Below are 15,821 nucleotides of genomic sequence, written 5' to 3'. Positions count from 1 at the left end.
GAGGAGCACAGTTGTTTCATGTCAGACAAGCAGCGAGCGCTGAGATGAAAAGGGACATGCAGTGTTTGAACCTGTATGAAGGCTGGCGTGTGAAACTGACACGAAAGAAGCTGGAAGCAGGACAAGCTGGGGAAAGGGAACCCCAACGAAGATACTGATCCTTAAGTGGTGGCGTGTCAGAGAGTTGGTGGATTGTTAAATGCTGCAACAATGCCGAGACCACAGACATGCTTGCATCACGGAGTCAGACACTAAGTGAGAGAAAGAAAAGCTGAGAAGCTCAAATCCAACCTGATGACGCGAGAGAAACTTCCCGTCCTGAGTGCTGGCCCAGTGATTCTAAGCCCAGTGAAAAGAGGTAACAGGGAAAGTGGGAGACCCGGGAGGGATAACGAATATAACAAGTGTATGCATCAGCCTCGTCTCAATGAAACCGAAATAATGCATAAGATTCAGAATTTCTATGTGAACTTTAATACAAGTATCAATAAGGAGAGAGCCCTAAAGAATCAAGGCAATTGTTAATGGAATATTCATACTCGTGTCAGAAAGAGCAAAGAATGGAAACCAAGTGAGAATCATTACTGGAACATTGATACTCATCCCAGTAAGAATGAAGAGTGGAAATCAAGTGAGAATCGTTACCAGTACATTCATCCATGTCCCACTGAGAGTGAAGAGTGGGAAACAAGTGAGGATCATTACTGAAACATTCATACTATCCCAGTAAGAGTAAAGAGTGGAAACCAAGTGAGAATCATGGCTGGAAGATTCATGCTCACCCGAGTAAGAAGAAAGAGTGGGAAACAAGTGAAAACCATTACTGTAACCCTCATATTTGGCCCAGTAAGAGTAAAGAGTGAAAACCAAGTGAGACTCATTATCAGAACATTCATACTCATACCAGTAAGAGTGAAGAGTGGGAAACAAGTGAGAACCATTACTGGAACTTTCATATTCGTCCCAGTAAGACTGAAGAGTGAAAACCAAGTGAGAACCCTTACTGTAACATTCATCCTCATCCCAGTAAGAGTAAAACATGGAAACCATGTGAGAATCATTAGTGGAACATTCATGCTCATCTCGGTAAGAGTTAAGAGTGAGAAACAAGTAAAAATGACTACCGAAACATTCTTTTTCTTCCCAGTAAAACTAAGGAGCTGAAAACAAGCCAAGAGAAGTACTGAAACCTTCCTATTCGTCCCAGTAAAACCAAAGAAATAGAGGAAAGTGAGAATCCATTTGAGAAGGTTTCTAACTGGCCCAGCCAGGGAAAGGACAGACATTGTGTCAAGAGAAAGCACAAAATCTAATAAATCAGGTGAGGGAGAAAAAGAACCTCACAAGGGGAAAGAAAGGTGGCAATGACATGGAAGAGAAGCTGAAGAGCCATATTTCAGAACTTTATGAACTGGCAAAAGTAGTTTCTGAGCACTACCTGCTGATAAATTACTGAAGTGACTGTGCTGAAAAGCAGACCACAGGAGAAGGGAGTCATTCTCCTGTGCCTTAGTTGCTTTTGATAGTGATAAGGACAGAATAGCTTAATTTTGGACATAGGACAGATCTTCCTTTTGGACTCACAGATGACTGATGATCACCCTAGTTAGTTTTGCATCATGCAGGGAAACCCCATAGTCTAGAGATAGTTAGGAGTTTGCATCATTTCATTTAATCAATAAAATACTTGCACATGGAAGATATCAGTCTCTGTCCTACTTCTGACCCACCACAGCTCCTTGTACATCAAGTTGAGGTTAAACATTCTCCCGATAGGCTATAGAATGAATTTATGGGATGCTAATGTATCAGATACATGCTTGTTTTGCCGGAATAGGATTGAAACATTAGAACAAAAATTCTTAGCATGCCCATTATACTTGAATTTCAGGAGTTTATAAATGAGACCAAGATTCCTGCTATATGGAACTTTCACCACAAGTGAGGCCATGATGTTATGTAAAAGATAGAACAACAGTGTGACTCTTTTTGTATTAGCAAATTTCCTTTGTAGATTATGTTTTAAAAGAGCTACTTTATTGAGGTCAGACATTAGAACGGTCTAAACTATCACTTTTCTTCTTGAACAGCTGCTTTTTAATATATGTGCTGTTACAGTTTACTCACACTGCTCTTTGCTTATTTGTGTTGTTGTATCAACTCTACTTTTTGACCTGTGCATTTGGGATTTTTAGCATGGAGTTTTTACTATCCTTTCTTTTAATCTAATTAAATGCAATGTTATGACTTTGCATCCCAGCGATCGATGTCTTCTAACACGGACCCTGATATGAGCTTAAGATTCAAAATGTTGATCGACCATTATGATATTCATTTTCAATTGCCTGAATGACCCTCTTGAGAACTAACGTATATGAAATTGGACTGCACCCTAAGAATCCTAATTCAAGCATTTATATTTTCATGCACTTGTCTTTTTAATATTTGGATGCTGCACTACGATTTTTATTGCCGACTTTGTATTAACCTTGTTTTTAACCATTCTTAATTCTATTGTATATAATTCTCTGCATTTACACTTTAACGTTTAGATGTTGCCTTCGATTGTTGTTTTCTAAAAAGACCTTAGGTACATACACAAGATGCAAAATGTTATTGAGCATTATGATTCTGATCGTTAACCATTTGAATGATTTTCTTGAGGTCAAATCCAACATGATGTTGGAAAGCGATTAAGAATTATAATTTTTTTCCCGATTGTCTGCAGAAATGTCCCTTAATGTCAAAAAAGTGATGTATATGTGTATGTATTTTATGCACTTTTATGGTGTTAAGCCAAAATAAAGTATCTGACTGAATTATTAAGAAAATAAAAAGTGACAACAACATCAGACCCTCGCAAACCCTATGCGACAGCCTCACGGCCCACCTAAAGCAAAAATAGAAGCAATACAACAGGCCATCAATGCATTCTGGAGTATCACCCTCTCAGAAACCAGCACCCCAACAACCAATACAACACTCAATCGATTCAAACTAATCGTAAGCGAGGAAATCTTTGACAAACTATTAAAAGATACCAACATAGCCAGATCTCCCAGTGACCCATGCTGACTAGATACCTACAAAATGTTCCTCACCTACAAAACACCAGCCCTCTAAATACGACGACTAATGATTCTATCCCTAAACACAGGAATAGTACCAAAGTCATTCAAATCAGCGTGCATCAAACCTCTCCTAAAAGATGAGATGGGAAATACAGATAACCCTACTAACTGCAGACCCATATCAAACATACCATTCTGAGTAAAAATCTTGGAGAACCACGTGTGCAAAGAACTACTAAATCATGTAGAAAGCAACGGAATACTTGATGTATCGCAGGCTGGCTTCAGACCCATAATAGGAAAAGAATCAGCACTCGTCTCATCGGACGACCTCAAAATTAATGCAGACAACAACACCCAATCGGCCCTCAAACTACTGAACATATCAGCTGCCTTTGATACGATCAAACTCACAATTCTAATCAAGAGGCTGGAGGAATCCAGTATTAAAAGATCTGCATTGCAATGGCTGAAATCTTTCCTCACCGACCGAACTGGAAGAACCCACATTCCACCATTTACATCAAACACAAAAAATATCACCTCCATTGTACAAGAAGAATCAAGCCTCTCCCCACTCCTCTTCAACATTTATATGATCCCCTAATGAAGCTCATTCAAACCCATGGACTGTCAGCCTCCAACTACGCAGTTGATACCCAACTCATCTTCAAAATAACTAATGACAAAGACCCTAATAACACCCTCAAGAAATGCCTCACCGACATAAACACATGAATGGCAAACAACAACCTCAAACTAAACTCAACGGAAACAAAAATAATAATCTCCCCACAAAAAGACAGTCCACCACAGACATCCATCACCTGGCCCCCGAGCATGAAAACCCAAACGGAGAAGTCAGCAGTGATACAAAAATCTGGGACTCCTCATGCACAACGGTCTCACCTTGGAACCACATGCCAATGCAAAAGCAAAAGAATGTTTCTACCTCCTGCGATTAATAAGAGAGATCCTTCCCTCCTTCCCTACCTCTACTTCACACACAACCCTCACTATCATCTCCTTGGTATTATCTACGATAGACTTTGCAAATAGTCTCTACCTTGCAATGCCCAAACGCCTCACCAAAAAACTACAATCCATCCAAAATACTGCAGCAAGACTACTCCTGAGACTAATTAGAACATACCATATAACACTGGCCTTAAGAATTCTACACTGGCTACCAGTAAAGAAAAGTATCAACTTCAAAGCCCTATGCATTGCCCATAAATCATTACACAAGGGCTGAATTCATTCAAGAAAAAATCGTCCAATACCAACCGAGAAGAGACTTAAGATCCAGCACCGGCATCCAAATAGAAAAAAGTCACTATGAGAAAAGAAAATTCTGAGGAATCACCTTCTCCTATCTGATAGCTAAACTATGGAACTCGTTGCGGAAGTGAACAAGAACGATGGAAGACCACTTAACTTTCAGGAAACGACAAAAAACCTGGCTATTCAACTCGTTGAGATAAACAAAGACCAACTATACAACAACCACCCTCACGAGCGGACCGCCCAACCCATACAATTCCTGCGGCTACACACCATAAGCCGGAAACAAGGAAAACAAGGGAAAAATACAGAATGAAAAACAATAACATAGCTACAAATGCCCAGAGATCACCCAAAACCCACTAACTACTTACACACAACCCACGCCTCCCTCGTACAACACATGTCCAGAGGGCTAGTGAATCCACCAAAACACACAAACCACACATCACTCTGCCCAAGCTGCAAGCCCAATAGCCCCAGACAACAAACAACTCAAACACTGTAGACTGCCCTTCCAACAAAACAAGCCCAGTGTACAAAACAAAGCACACACAGAAACCTCACACGAACAGATGCCAGTTCCTCCTGGTTCTACACGCATCAATAGATGAGCACAACATCTATCCTATCCCTCTCTCACTAACCGACTCAACCGACTTTTCCTTACAAAGCCATTTGAGCGCCTTGAGACCATGAAAATGGAACCGGTGTGCAGTATAAATCAACTTAACATAACATAACTACTGGGGCCATTGGCAAGAGTCACAAGGTGTCCATGCTTTCTCTTAGCAAATTGCTCAACTATATAATCTCCCTAGCATACTCCCTTTTAGGGTGCCCTTTCCCACCCAACATATGGTGGCACCTTGGATGGAAGTCAGAGGGGCCTCACTACAGGATATCTGGAGAGCGGCCACTTGGGTCATGCCGTCCACCTTCATGCACCACTATAAACGCAATCTTTGGGCCAAGCTGACGAAGCCTTTGCCCAAGAAATGTGCCATACCACAAGTCCAGGACTTAAAGCTGACTGTGCACATTACATTTTGTCACTGGGTGTGGAGCATACTCTTGGTCTGTACATTTATTGGGATGGCTGGGTCCATCTGATTATTTAACACACTTCAACTGGTGGGTTCTGGGAGGAGGAAGAGAGACGTGGGGCAATCCCTTGACTACCTACTAGTAATCTTCATGACTTCTTGTCTTCTTCTTCCTCGTCACAGTACTGACACCCGACTCTACCAACCCGTTCACGGATCGCTCTGAGTCCTCGGGTAAAGCAGATTATATTTTAGGGTAAGAGGTTCACATTTGTACCTGATGCGCATCTGATGGGAAGAAGTCAACGAAAGGAATGTGTTTTTAAGAGATACTGGCGGGAATACAGTGGGCCTCATTACAAGTACAGCAGTGCAATAAAAACAGCAGTTCAGTGGCAGTAATTCCATTACTGCTGCTTTACCACACTGCTTTACCACAGGTCAGGGTTAGAGGTAAAGTGGAAGATGTGCCTCCACCGTTTTGCTGTCGACAAATCCTCTGCTTATCCCCCAAAACTCTGTGGATTTACTGTTTTCTTACCGCTTGTAGTACATCTGTTGAAAATCCCAATGGAGTCCATGAAATGTGGATTTACACCACTTGATACCACCACTTGCAATCCCGTGCTAATGCCACGGGATTGAATCATCGAGTTTGTCGATATTTCTGCAGATCTGCTGCCGCATTATTGTCAAACTCGTAAACTGTGATGAGGAAGAGTAGGACTAGGAGTAATGAAGATTACTGCTAATTTATAAGGAAACACTTAAAGCTATCGGTTACAGTTTAGTACAGGATGAGCAGAAATCTGTACGTGTGCTACATACGTCCATCAATAAGGCCATTGTGGAACGTTTTTTTTCTTTATTACACTCCTAAAAGGTAGGTGTTTATAGGCGATTACAAGGCACATATCGGTGTCTTTATTCCTACAGCTCAGACTCTAAACGCGTGTATTTTCCTCCTGGCATATCTGATCAGGGGCTGGGTGGCGGTGGAGGAAGGGATGCTGGGGAAACCCCACCGTTTAAAGTGAGATGGTGCCGCGTTCCACTCGTGTTCTGTGGACCTTGTACAGGCGCTCGCCCGCTTGCCACTGCTACTGTCTGGTCCCTGAACTCCTCAGTGCTTAGTAATATCTTTAGAATGTACACATGGAGCAACGCCATTCTATGTTTTATTATCAGCATTAGTGCTAATAATAACACAGTCATGTGTACTGCTTATTTGTAGAACAGTTACGTCAAATTCTTAAGCTCGTTGAACATGTAACCAAAATCTTAGATTGTGTATTACGTAACCATTCTGCTTAAGAATGCATTACCTGTAACCACATTCGTAAGGTTATGTGCCCAGATGCCCGAGGGTTAGGTGCACATCCCAAATGAATAAATAAATAAATAAATAAACTTCATTGCTTCTTGATGCTCGTAATACAAGCAATTAAGATCATGTGAGCAATAGCAAATTACAAAAAAATACTTGGTTTTATTATTAATATGAACAATTAACAAAACGAATACTACTAGTTTAAGTAGGATTAGTAATGCTAATATTTTAAAGGTGTGTGTGTCAATACCATTTCTATACGGGAAGTTGAGAACATAACTCTAGATCAGTGGCTGGTATTCAAATGTTATGAGCCCCCCAGCCCACTCCACTTGAGTAAAACAAACTTTTGAGTAAAAATACTGTGCACCCCCCCCTCCCCATCGGCCCCCACCCCATCTCCCCATGCCGTAAACGCAATCGCTTTTTGAAGAGTCTCGCGCCCCCCCTGGCCATCCTTTGGGCCCCCAGTTTGAAGACAACTGTTCTAGATACTTACATCCATATACTATATGCTGAGAGTATGTGGTATTATTGGCATGTATATATTGTATAATGTATGGGATGCACACATTATCTACTGGAATGTATGCGCCCCCTATGCTTTCCCTCTCCTGAGATATTTGGGTCCTTTTCATGGCAAGTTTCCCTCTCCCTTTTCTCCCTCCTCTAACCCCGCTCTTTCCGCAGCTGGCACTGGTTAATAACCCAGCCGCCAACACTGTGGTCTTTCCGCCTAGCATTGATCTTGGCTGCATGGAAATTCGGTTGCTAGCCCCGGGGGTCGCCCCGCAGATTAGTGCGATGGCTTGGGCAGATGGCACGGCGTCGGGCAGAGCCGTGACAACCGCGCGGCGGCCCCGTGAGGCGTGTTGTGGTAACTGTGGCCAAGGGGTGGGGCCGGGCCTGTCAGGGCCAAACAGCTGACGCAGGAAACCCACAGAGGGACATTCAAAGCAGTGCTGCTGTCACCAAACCAAACACACTGCGGAGCGAGAGCCAGAGGGAAGCCAGCAAGGTAAACATAACAGTGCGGTGCAGGCTCGCGTGTTGTATCTCTAGAAAACGAACAGAAAGTGTAGCATTTGGAGAAGGGGCGAAATACTGCCGGGTGGAAGCAAGTGATGAAATACTGCCGGGTGGAAGCAAGTGATGTGGAGTGGTCTCTAACCCGGCGGTAGTAAAACTGAGCAACAGTGTCGGAATTCTGGCTTGCCCGCAACCAAACCCTGTGATCCAGGGCAAGTGACTTCATCGCCGGGAGCCTCGGTTCCTTTTTGTGCCATCATTGAGTGTACCCACAAAACAGGCTGCATCATGCCGTCGTCAGAAATAATTATTTCAGAAATGAGACTATACATTTCAAAATCAAGAGTTTGTTTTAACCCAAATAAGCTTTATGCGTAGGAAAGATAACGGCATGTCTAATAGTAGCGAATTATTGATCCCTCTGCACTGTTGTACCCGAGGTCTGCTTGTATTATAGACTGCACTTGCCTCTATGTATGCCAGAAGGTGTGTGGAATTGCTTGGCGGCGCTGGTTGCACGCAGAGTAGAATTCACCTCTAATGAGCCCTTTTCTAACTCAGGGATTCAGAGCAGGAGAAATGGAGAGCCCGGAAGAGACTGGCTATGGCGACTGGAGTGACCGAAGAAGCTCAGAGAACAGCCTCGACGAGGTGCTGACCTTCTCCCCTGACCTGGGGCTATCGCCAGTCATGAGTCTGTCCCACACGATGGGATACCTCACCTGCAGAGACAAGTAAGAGCTCTCCACTGACTTTCCCGTGCCAGTACCTGGACTACTGGCTTGCAGAACGATAGGGTAAAGTCCAATGAGACGGCTCGTTTTGTTTGTGTGGGGCGCTTTTGATGGATAATGTGGGCCATTATGGTGAGTTAATGCACTGCACAGCTAATGGTTTTGACGAGTCTTAATGCCCCAATGTGTAATTGAAGGCACATGCATTTTACTAAAAATGTGCACTCAGGTAACACTCAATTTGTGGAAATTGTAACGAAGCGATTTGCAATTGTTGCAAACTTTCTGAATACACGTCCGCGTGTTGTTTCAGTTCGATCCTGTCACGAGTGGAATCATTTAAACAAAAAGTAGGTCCATGGGTAATACGGCACGGAACATACCGAGTGTGTTATCACATGTAAGTACATAGTGCATATGCAGTAGAAATAATTGTGCCTATAATCAAATGGTGAGTCGGCTCAGGTAGGCTCCTTTCTGAGGAATCAGGATTAAGCGTGTTGGTCCTGGCTCAGCAAGACGACACACCGTGTGATTATAGCCACGCTCTTTCTACCCCATATCCACTACTTATTTAAATGTAAAACAAACGTGCTTTGACTAATTCTTTTTTGGGAAATTTAGTGTATTATAACCAGGGTGCTTTAACTATTCTTTTAATTTGGTGCATTGACATTAATGCTTCGATAGTTTTAGCTTCTCTGCTTAAGTGTCCCTGAATGAATGCTCTAATGCGATACATTGTAAATGCACCCAAATACCTGCTTTCACTTGATGCAATTCTACTCTAGAGCCCAGCTCCATTACATCCAAGGGGTGGCGCTCGGTTCGCTGGTTTTTAGTATGGAGACTATGATTAAATGCGACACGCTCTACCTTGCTGGTAATTCTGGCACCAGTTTTTTTCCAGAGCTAAGAAACACAGGTTTGCCGGTGGGGGCAGTGATCTACCGGCAGGCCTGACCTGCCGGTAGAATCAGGCTGCTCCCGGTAAATAAATGCCGGAATCACTGGCACCGGTACTGCCAGTGCTGGTGGTTCCGGCAATCCCATCCATGGAGTCCTAGCGGACACCATGGACTGGGAACTTACCACCTTTTCCACCGATTGTAATATCTTGGTAATGCCAGGATATCAGGCAGCGGAAACGGTAGGGTCAGTTTGCCGGCATTCGGCCAGAATTACCAGCGGGATACTGGCAAGCTCCTCATGAGCCCTATTAGCTTCTAGTGCTATTCGAGTTTGCATGATGTTGGGTATGATCAAAGAAAGTGAACGGGCATAGAACTGGTTGGTGGAGGGGTGGTGGGGCGGGGTGGACACGACAGCTCATTTTGAGCATGATGATTTGAGGGGGAGAGCAAAGAAGGGGTATTTTCCCCGCAGCTACGTCTTTAATATAAATGTGGGATGCAGGGCATTTTCCAGTCACCTTTTGGTAAGGACGTTTACTGGTTCTAAATCCACCACACACACCATCCAAACACAGCAAACTGTGCTATCAAAATACGCCTCATTACGAGTATGCCACTGCAGAATTACTGTGCTGGTAATTCCGTTTACCGGCAGGCTTCCGCGCTGGCATACTCCAAAGTTTGCCGTTTGGATGCCTGATTTATCTCCAGCCAAGAGCTGGAGGTAAATCAGGCTCCTTACCGGCAAAAAATAGAATTACTGGCACCAGTATTACCGGTGCCGGTAATACCGGCATTCCCCCCATGGAGTCCTGAAATGGGGAATTGCCACCCTTGCCGCCACTTGTAATCTGCCGGTAATTCTGGCAGACCAAGTGGCGGGAACGATAATTATGTCTTGTGGTATCGCTTGTAATGAGGCCCAGAGTCTGTAGGTGTGGTTTGGTTATGTGCCCACGCATTGCCTGCTGACTTTGACCTCGCTTTAATCAAGCCTTTCCATCAGGCTTTGCATTTGAAGTGCCTACCAGTGTTTTCCCAGAGCCGTCTTTAGAGAGTTGGGGGTCATTACATGTTTGCTGGCATCCCGCCGGTAATTCCGACGGGATACCGGCAAACGGACCCACTGTTACCAGAACCTGATACCCCTGTATCACCGGGATATTCCTGGTGCTGGCAACGGCGGTTCTTTCCAATTCCATGGAGTCCCACAGGACTCCATAGTGGTGATTGCCAGTATTACCGGCGCCAGTCATACTGGCAGTTCTTTGCCAGTGAGGGCCTGATTTACCTCCAGCTCTTGGTCCGAGGTAAATCACGTAACCCCCCACTGGCAAACCTGTAGTTTGGCAATGCAGGAAAAGTGGGTTAACGGAATTACCACCAGTTTTACCGCCATTTTTCCCGCACCACCAAACATGTAATGACACCCAATGACTTAATTGGAGTTGTAAACACGCTACTGGTGTAATAAAAATGTTTTACGGTCTGGCTTCAGCCACTTGATTTATAATCACTCTGCATGTCCTTCACTGAAGTCCTGTTGAAAACCAGCACTGGCAAAGCCACTGACCCGTTCAGCAAAGGGAACATGTTTAGCTTGTGCAAACGTTATAAGCTTTTGCCAGGCACTGCTGTTAGATGCCCAGGTACTCGCACCATTTTGCACCGGCTACCAACAATAAGTCGTTAATACCACCTGGGATGAGCCTGGCAAGTGGCTTTCCCATGCCTACACAAAAGCCCAACCTGTTGGCATTGCCAATGCTTGTTTACTATGAGAATGAGCACTAGGCGAACCTGGGACCTTTAGTTGAGTGTCCTAAAACGAGGCTCATTTTAGTTGAGAGCCAATTTCCCACAATGAAAATAGTGCCAAACACACTATTGTTTATTTATTTTTTTATTCCACATTGCACACATCACAGATTCTATATGGTCTCACCATGCACACTTTGGGCCTGGTTTACAAAATCTTTTTTCAATAGAAAAAGCCCATTGAAAAAACATGTTTGTAAATCTGTCCCTTTACCATTTTGAACACCCCTCCCCCTCCCCCTTACCCCATTGGGAACTGCTCTTTAGAAATAATGCAATGCTTCAGTTTCCACTCTTGTGACGCTCAACTTTAACATTGCACACATGATCTTCTAGTGCTTGAAAGTTGGCCCCACTTTAAGTGATCGTATACATGCAATAACATCGATTTCAATTGTGTAAGGTCATGGCAGTAGAATAAGAATGATTTTCTAATTAGTTACTTGATGTGAGTGGGAGCTGGGTGCTGTCGCATTGCACTCTTTGCTATTTGCCATAATTAACACTGCTGCGAGTACACACACATCTTGAAGTTTTCGATAATGCTCAACTTAGCACACATTGCATATTCCATGTGCTCCTACCATGTAAACTGCAAAACCTGTAATGCTTCATTTCGGACATTTTGATATTTCATTTTTTCATAATGAATGCTCACTCATTTGCAACACTTCGCAATTTTACATAATGCCCCATTTGGCAGTGATTGGCGCTCGGGAATTCAACATCAGTGGCTGAGCCAGAGAGGGTGAGGGGCAGCTGCCCCCATGGCTTCCCCTTGATGCCCAGTGCGCCCCATCGTCCCGGGACACTCTGTTATACGCCCCCCCCCACCCGCCCCGTACCAGAAGCTGCCTCAACGTATGTCCTTGACCCAATGTAAAACGCCCATTGCTGATGCACATTTCTGGCGAAGTGAAGGCAGATTGGGTAAGTGTAGGGGCAGGTTTCTAGGCAAAGTAAAGGGGGGCTAGCAAATAAAACCCAGAATACATGTCCGGCCCTACTGGAATCGTACAATATGATCATAAATAATGTGCGGCTCCCTGGAGACCCTTGTGACCCCCACCGTCCCTAGTTATGACGTGCGGCTCCATGGAGACTCTTGAGACCCGCACCGCCCCTAGTTATACGTGCGGCTCCATGGAGACTCTTGTGACCCCCACCGCCCCTAGTTATATTGTGCGGCTCAATGGAGACTCTTTATATCCCACCGCCCCTAGTTATATTGTGCGGCTCAATGGAGACTCTTGTGACCCCCACCGCCCCTAGTTATAATGTGCGGCTCAATGTAGACTCTTGTGATCCCTAACGCCCCTAGTTATTTTGTGCTGGCTCAATGGAGACTCTTGTGACTCCCACCGCCCCTAGTTATAATGTGCGGCTCAATGGAGACTCTTGGGACCCCCAGCGCCCCTAGTTATATTGTGCGGCTCAATGGAGACTCTTTTGACCCCACCGCCCCTAGTTATATTGTGCGGCTCGATGGAGACTCTTGTGACCCCCACCGCCCCTAGTTATAATGTGCAGCTCCATGGAGACTCTTGTGACCCCCACCGCCCCTAGTTATAATGTGCGGCTCCATGGAGAATCTTGTGACCCCCACCGCCCGAGTTATAATGTGCGGCTCCATGGAGACTCTTGTGACCCCCACCGCCGCTAGTTATAATGTGCGGCTCAATGGAGACTCTTGTGACCCCCCCCCAGCCAATAGTTATATTGTGCGGCTCCATGGAGACTCTTGTGACCCCCACTACCTCTAGTTATATTGTGCGGCTCAATGGAGACTCTTGTAACCCCCACCACCCCTAGTTATAAAGTGCATCTCAATGGAGACTCTTGTGACCCCCACCGCCCCAAGTTATAATGTGCGGCTCCATGGAGACTCTTGTGACCCCCACCGCCCGAAGTTATAACATGCGGCTACATTCAGACTCTTGTAACCCTCACCACCCCTAGTTATAGTGTGCATCTCAATGGAGACTCTTGTGACCCCCACCGCCCCTAGTTATAATGTGCGGATCCATGGAGACTCTTGTGACCCCCACCACCCCTATTTATAACGTGCGGCTCCATGGAGACTCTTGTGACCCCCACCACCCCTAGTTATATTGTGCGGCTCCATGGAGACTCTTGTGACCCCCACCGCCCCTAGTTATAACGTGCAGCTCCATGGAGACTCTTGTGACCCCCACCACCCCTAGTTATAATGTGCGGCTCAATGGAGACTATTGTGACCCCCACCACCCCTAGTTATAACGTGCGACTCCATGAAGACTCTTGTAACCCCCACCGCCCCTAGTTATAATGTGCGGCTCCATGGAGACTCTTTATATCCCACTGCCCCTAGTTATATTGTGCGGCTCAATGGAGACTCTTGTGACCCCCACCGCCCCTAGTTATATTGTGCGGCTCAATGGAGACTCTTTATATCCCACCGCCTCTAGTTATATTGTGCGGCTCAATGGAGACTCTTGTGACCCCCACCGCCCCTAGTTATAATGTGCGGCTCAATGTAGACTCTTGTGATCCCTACCGCCCCTAGTTATACGTGCGGCTCCATGGAGACTCTTGTGACCCCCACCGCCCCTAGTTATAATGTGCGGCTCAATGGAGACTCTTGGGACCCCCAGCGCCCCTAGTTATATTGTGCGGCTCAATGGAGACTCTTTTGACCCCACCGCCCCTAGTTATATTGTGCGGCTCAATGGAGACTCTTGTGACCCCCACCGCCCCTAGTTATAATGTGCAGCTCCATGGAGACTCTTGTGACCACCACTGCCCCTAGTTATAATGTGCGGCTCCATGGAGACTCTTGTACCCCCACCGCCGCTAGTTATAATGTGCGGCTCAATGGAGACTCTTGTGACCCCCCCCTGCCGATAGTTATATTGTGCGGCTCCATGGAGACTCTTGTGACCCCCACAACCTCTAGTTATATTGTGCGGCTCAATGGAGACTCTTGTAACCCCCACCACCCCTAGTTATAAAGTGCATCTCAATGGAGACTCTTGTGACCCCCACCGCCCCAAGTTATAATGTGCGGCTCCATGGAGACTCTTGTGACCCCCACCGCCCGAAGTTATAACATGCGGCTACATTCAGACTCTTGTAACCCTCACCACCCCTAGTTATAGTGTGCATCTCAATGGAGACTCTTGTGACCCCCACCGCCCCTAGTTATAATGTGCGGCTCCATGGAGACTCTTGTGACCCCCACCGCCCCTAGTTATATTGTGTGGCTCAATGGAGACTCTTGTGACCCCACCGCCCCTAGTTATAATGTGCAGCTCCATGGAGACTCTTGTGACACCCACCACCCCTAGTTATAATGTGCGGCTCAATGGAGACTATTGTGACCCCCACCACCCCTAGTTATAACGTGCGACTCAATGAAGACTCTTGTAACCCCCACCGCCCCTAGTTATAATGTGCGGCTCCATGGAGACTCTTGTGACCCCCCCTGCCCCTAGTTATAATGTGCGGCTCAATGGAGACTCTTGTGACCCCCACCGCCCCTAGTTATAATGTGCGGCTCAATGGAGACTCTTGTGACCCCCCCAGCCGATAGTTATATTGTGCGGCTCCATTGAGACTCTTGTGACCCCCACCACCTCTAGTTATATTGTGCGGCTCAATGGAGACTCTTGTAACCCCCACCACCCTTAGTTATAAAGTGCATCTCAATGGAGACTCTTGTGACCCCCACCGCCCCAAGTTATAATGTGCGGCTCCATGGAGACTCTTGTGACCCCCACCGCCCGAAGTTATAACATGCGGCTACATTCAGACTCTTGTAACCCTCACCACCCCTAGTTATAGTGTGCATCTTAATGGAGACTCTTGTGACCCCCACCGCCCCTAGTTATAATGTGCGGCTCCATGGAGACTCTTGTGACCCCCACCACCCCTAGTTATATTGTGCAGCTCAATGGAGACTCTTGTGACCCCCACCGCCCCTAGTTATAATGTACAGCTCCATGGAGACTCTTGTGACCCCCACCACCCCTAGTTATAATGTGCGGCTCAATGGAGACTATTGTGACCCCCACCGCCCCTAGTTATAACGTGCGACTCCATGAAGACTCTTGTAACCCCCACCGCCCCTAGTTATAATGTGCGGCTCCATGGAGACTCTTGTGACCCCCCCCCGCCCCTAGTTATAATGTGCGGCTCAATGGAGACTCTTGTGACCCCCACCGCTCCTAGTTATAACATGCGGCTCCATGGAGACTCTTGTGACCCCTACCGCCCCTAGTTATTTTGTGCGGTTCAATGGAGACTCTTGTGACCCCCACCGCCCCTAGTTATATTGTGCGGCTCAATGGAGACTCTTGTGACCCCCACCGCCCCTAGTTATAATGTGCGGCTCCATGGAGACTCTTGTGACCCCCACCGCCCCTAATTATAATGTGCAGCTCCATGGAGACTCTTGTGACCCCCACCGCCCCTAGTTATAATGTACGTCTCAATGGAGACTCTTGGGACCCCCCCCAGCCGATAGTTATATTGTGCGGCTCCATGGAGACTCTTGTGACCCCCACCATCTCTAGTTATATTGTGCGGCTCAATGGAGACTCTTGTAACCCCCACCA

The 15,821-nt window shown here is 46.1% G+C and overlaps 1 protein-coding gene across 1 annotated transcript in view; it reads left to right on the top strand.

Annotated features, from left to right (window-relative positions):
• Nucleotides 1–7,618: 7,618 nt before the first annotated feature.
• The window catches only part of LOC138473082 (M-phase inducer phosphatase 1-A-like), a 403,086-nt gene continuing 394,883 nt past the window's right edge, over nucleotides 7,619–15,821 (top strand). Inside the window, exons 1-2 of the mRNA XM_069611581.1 lie at nucleotides 7,619–7,749; nucleotides 8,322–8,494. Of these exons, the coding sequence (XP_069467682.1) occupies nucleotides 8,340–8,494 (155 nt within the window). The 5' untranslated portion in view covers nucleotides 7,619–7,749; nucleotides 8,322–8,339. The remainder of the gene's footprint in view (nucleotides 7,750–8,321; nucleotides 8,495–15,821) is intronic.

This window comes from Ambystoma mexicanum, chromosome 8 (assembly GCF_040938575.1).
Source record: "Ambystoma mexicanum isolate Mex_15411 chromosome 8, UKY_AmexF1_1, whole genome shotgun sequence".
NCBI classification, from domain to species: domain Eukaryota; kingdom Metazoa; phylum Chordata; class Amphibia; order Caudata; family Ambystomatidae; genus Ambystoma; species Ambystoma mexicanum.
The sequence above is the reverse complement of the archived record's forward strand: the minus strand, read 5'-3'. Positions and strand labels throughout refer to the sequence as shown.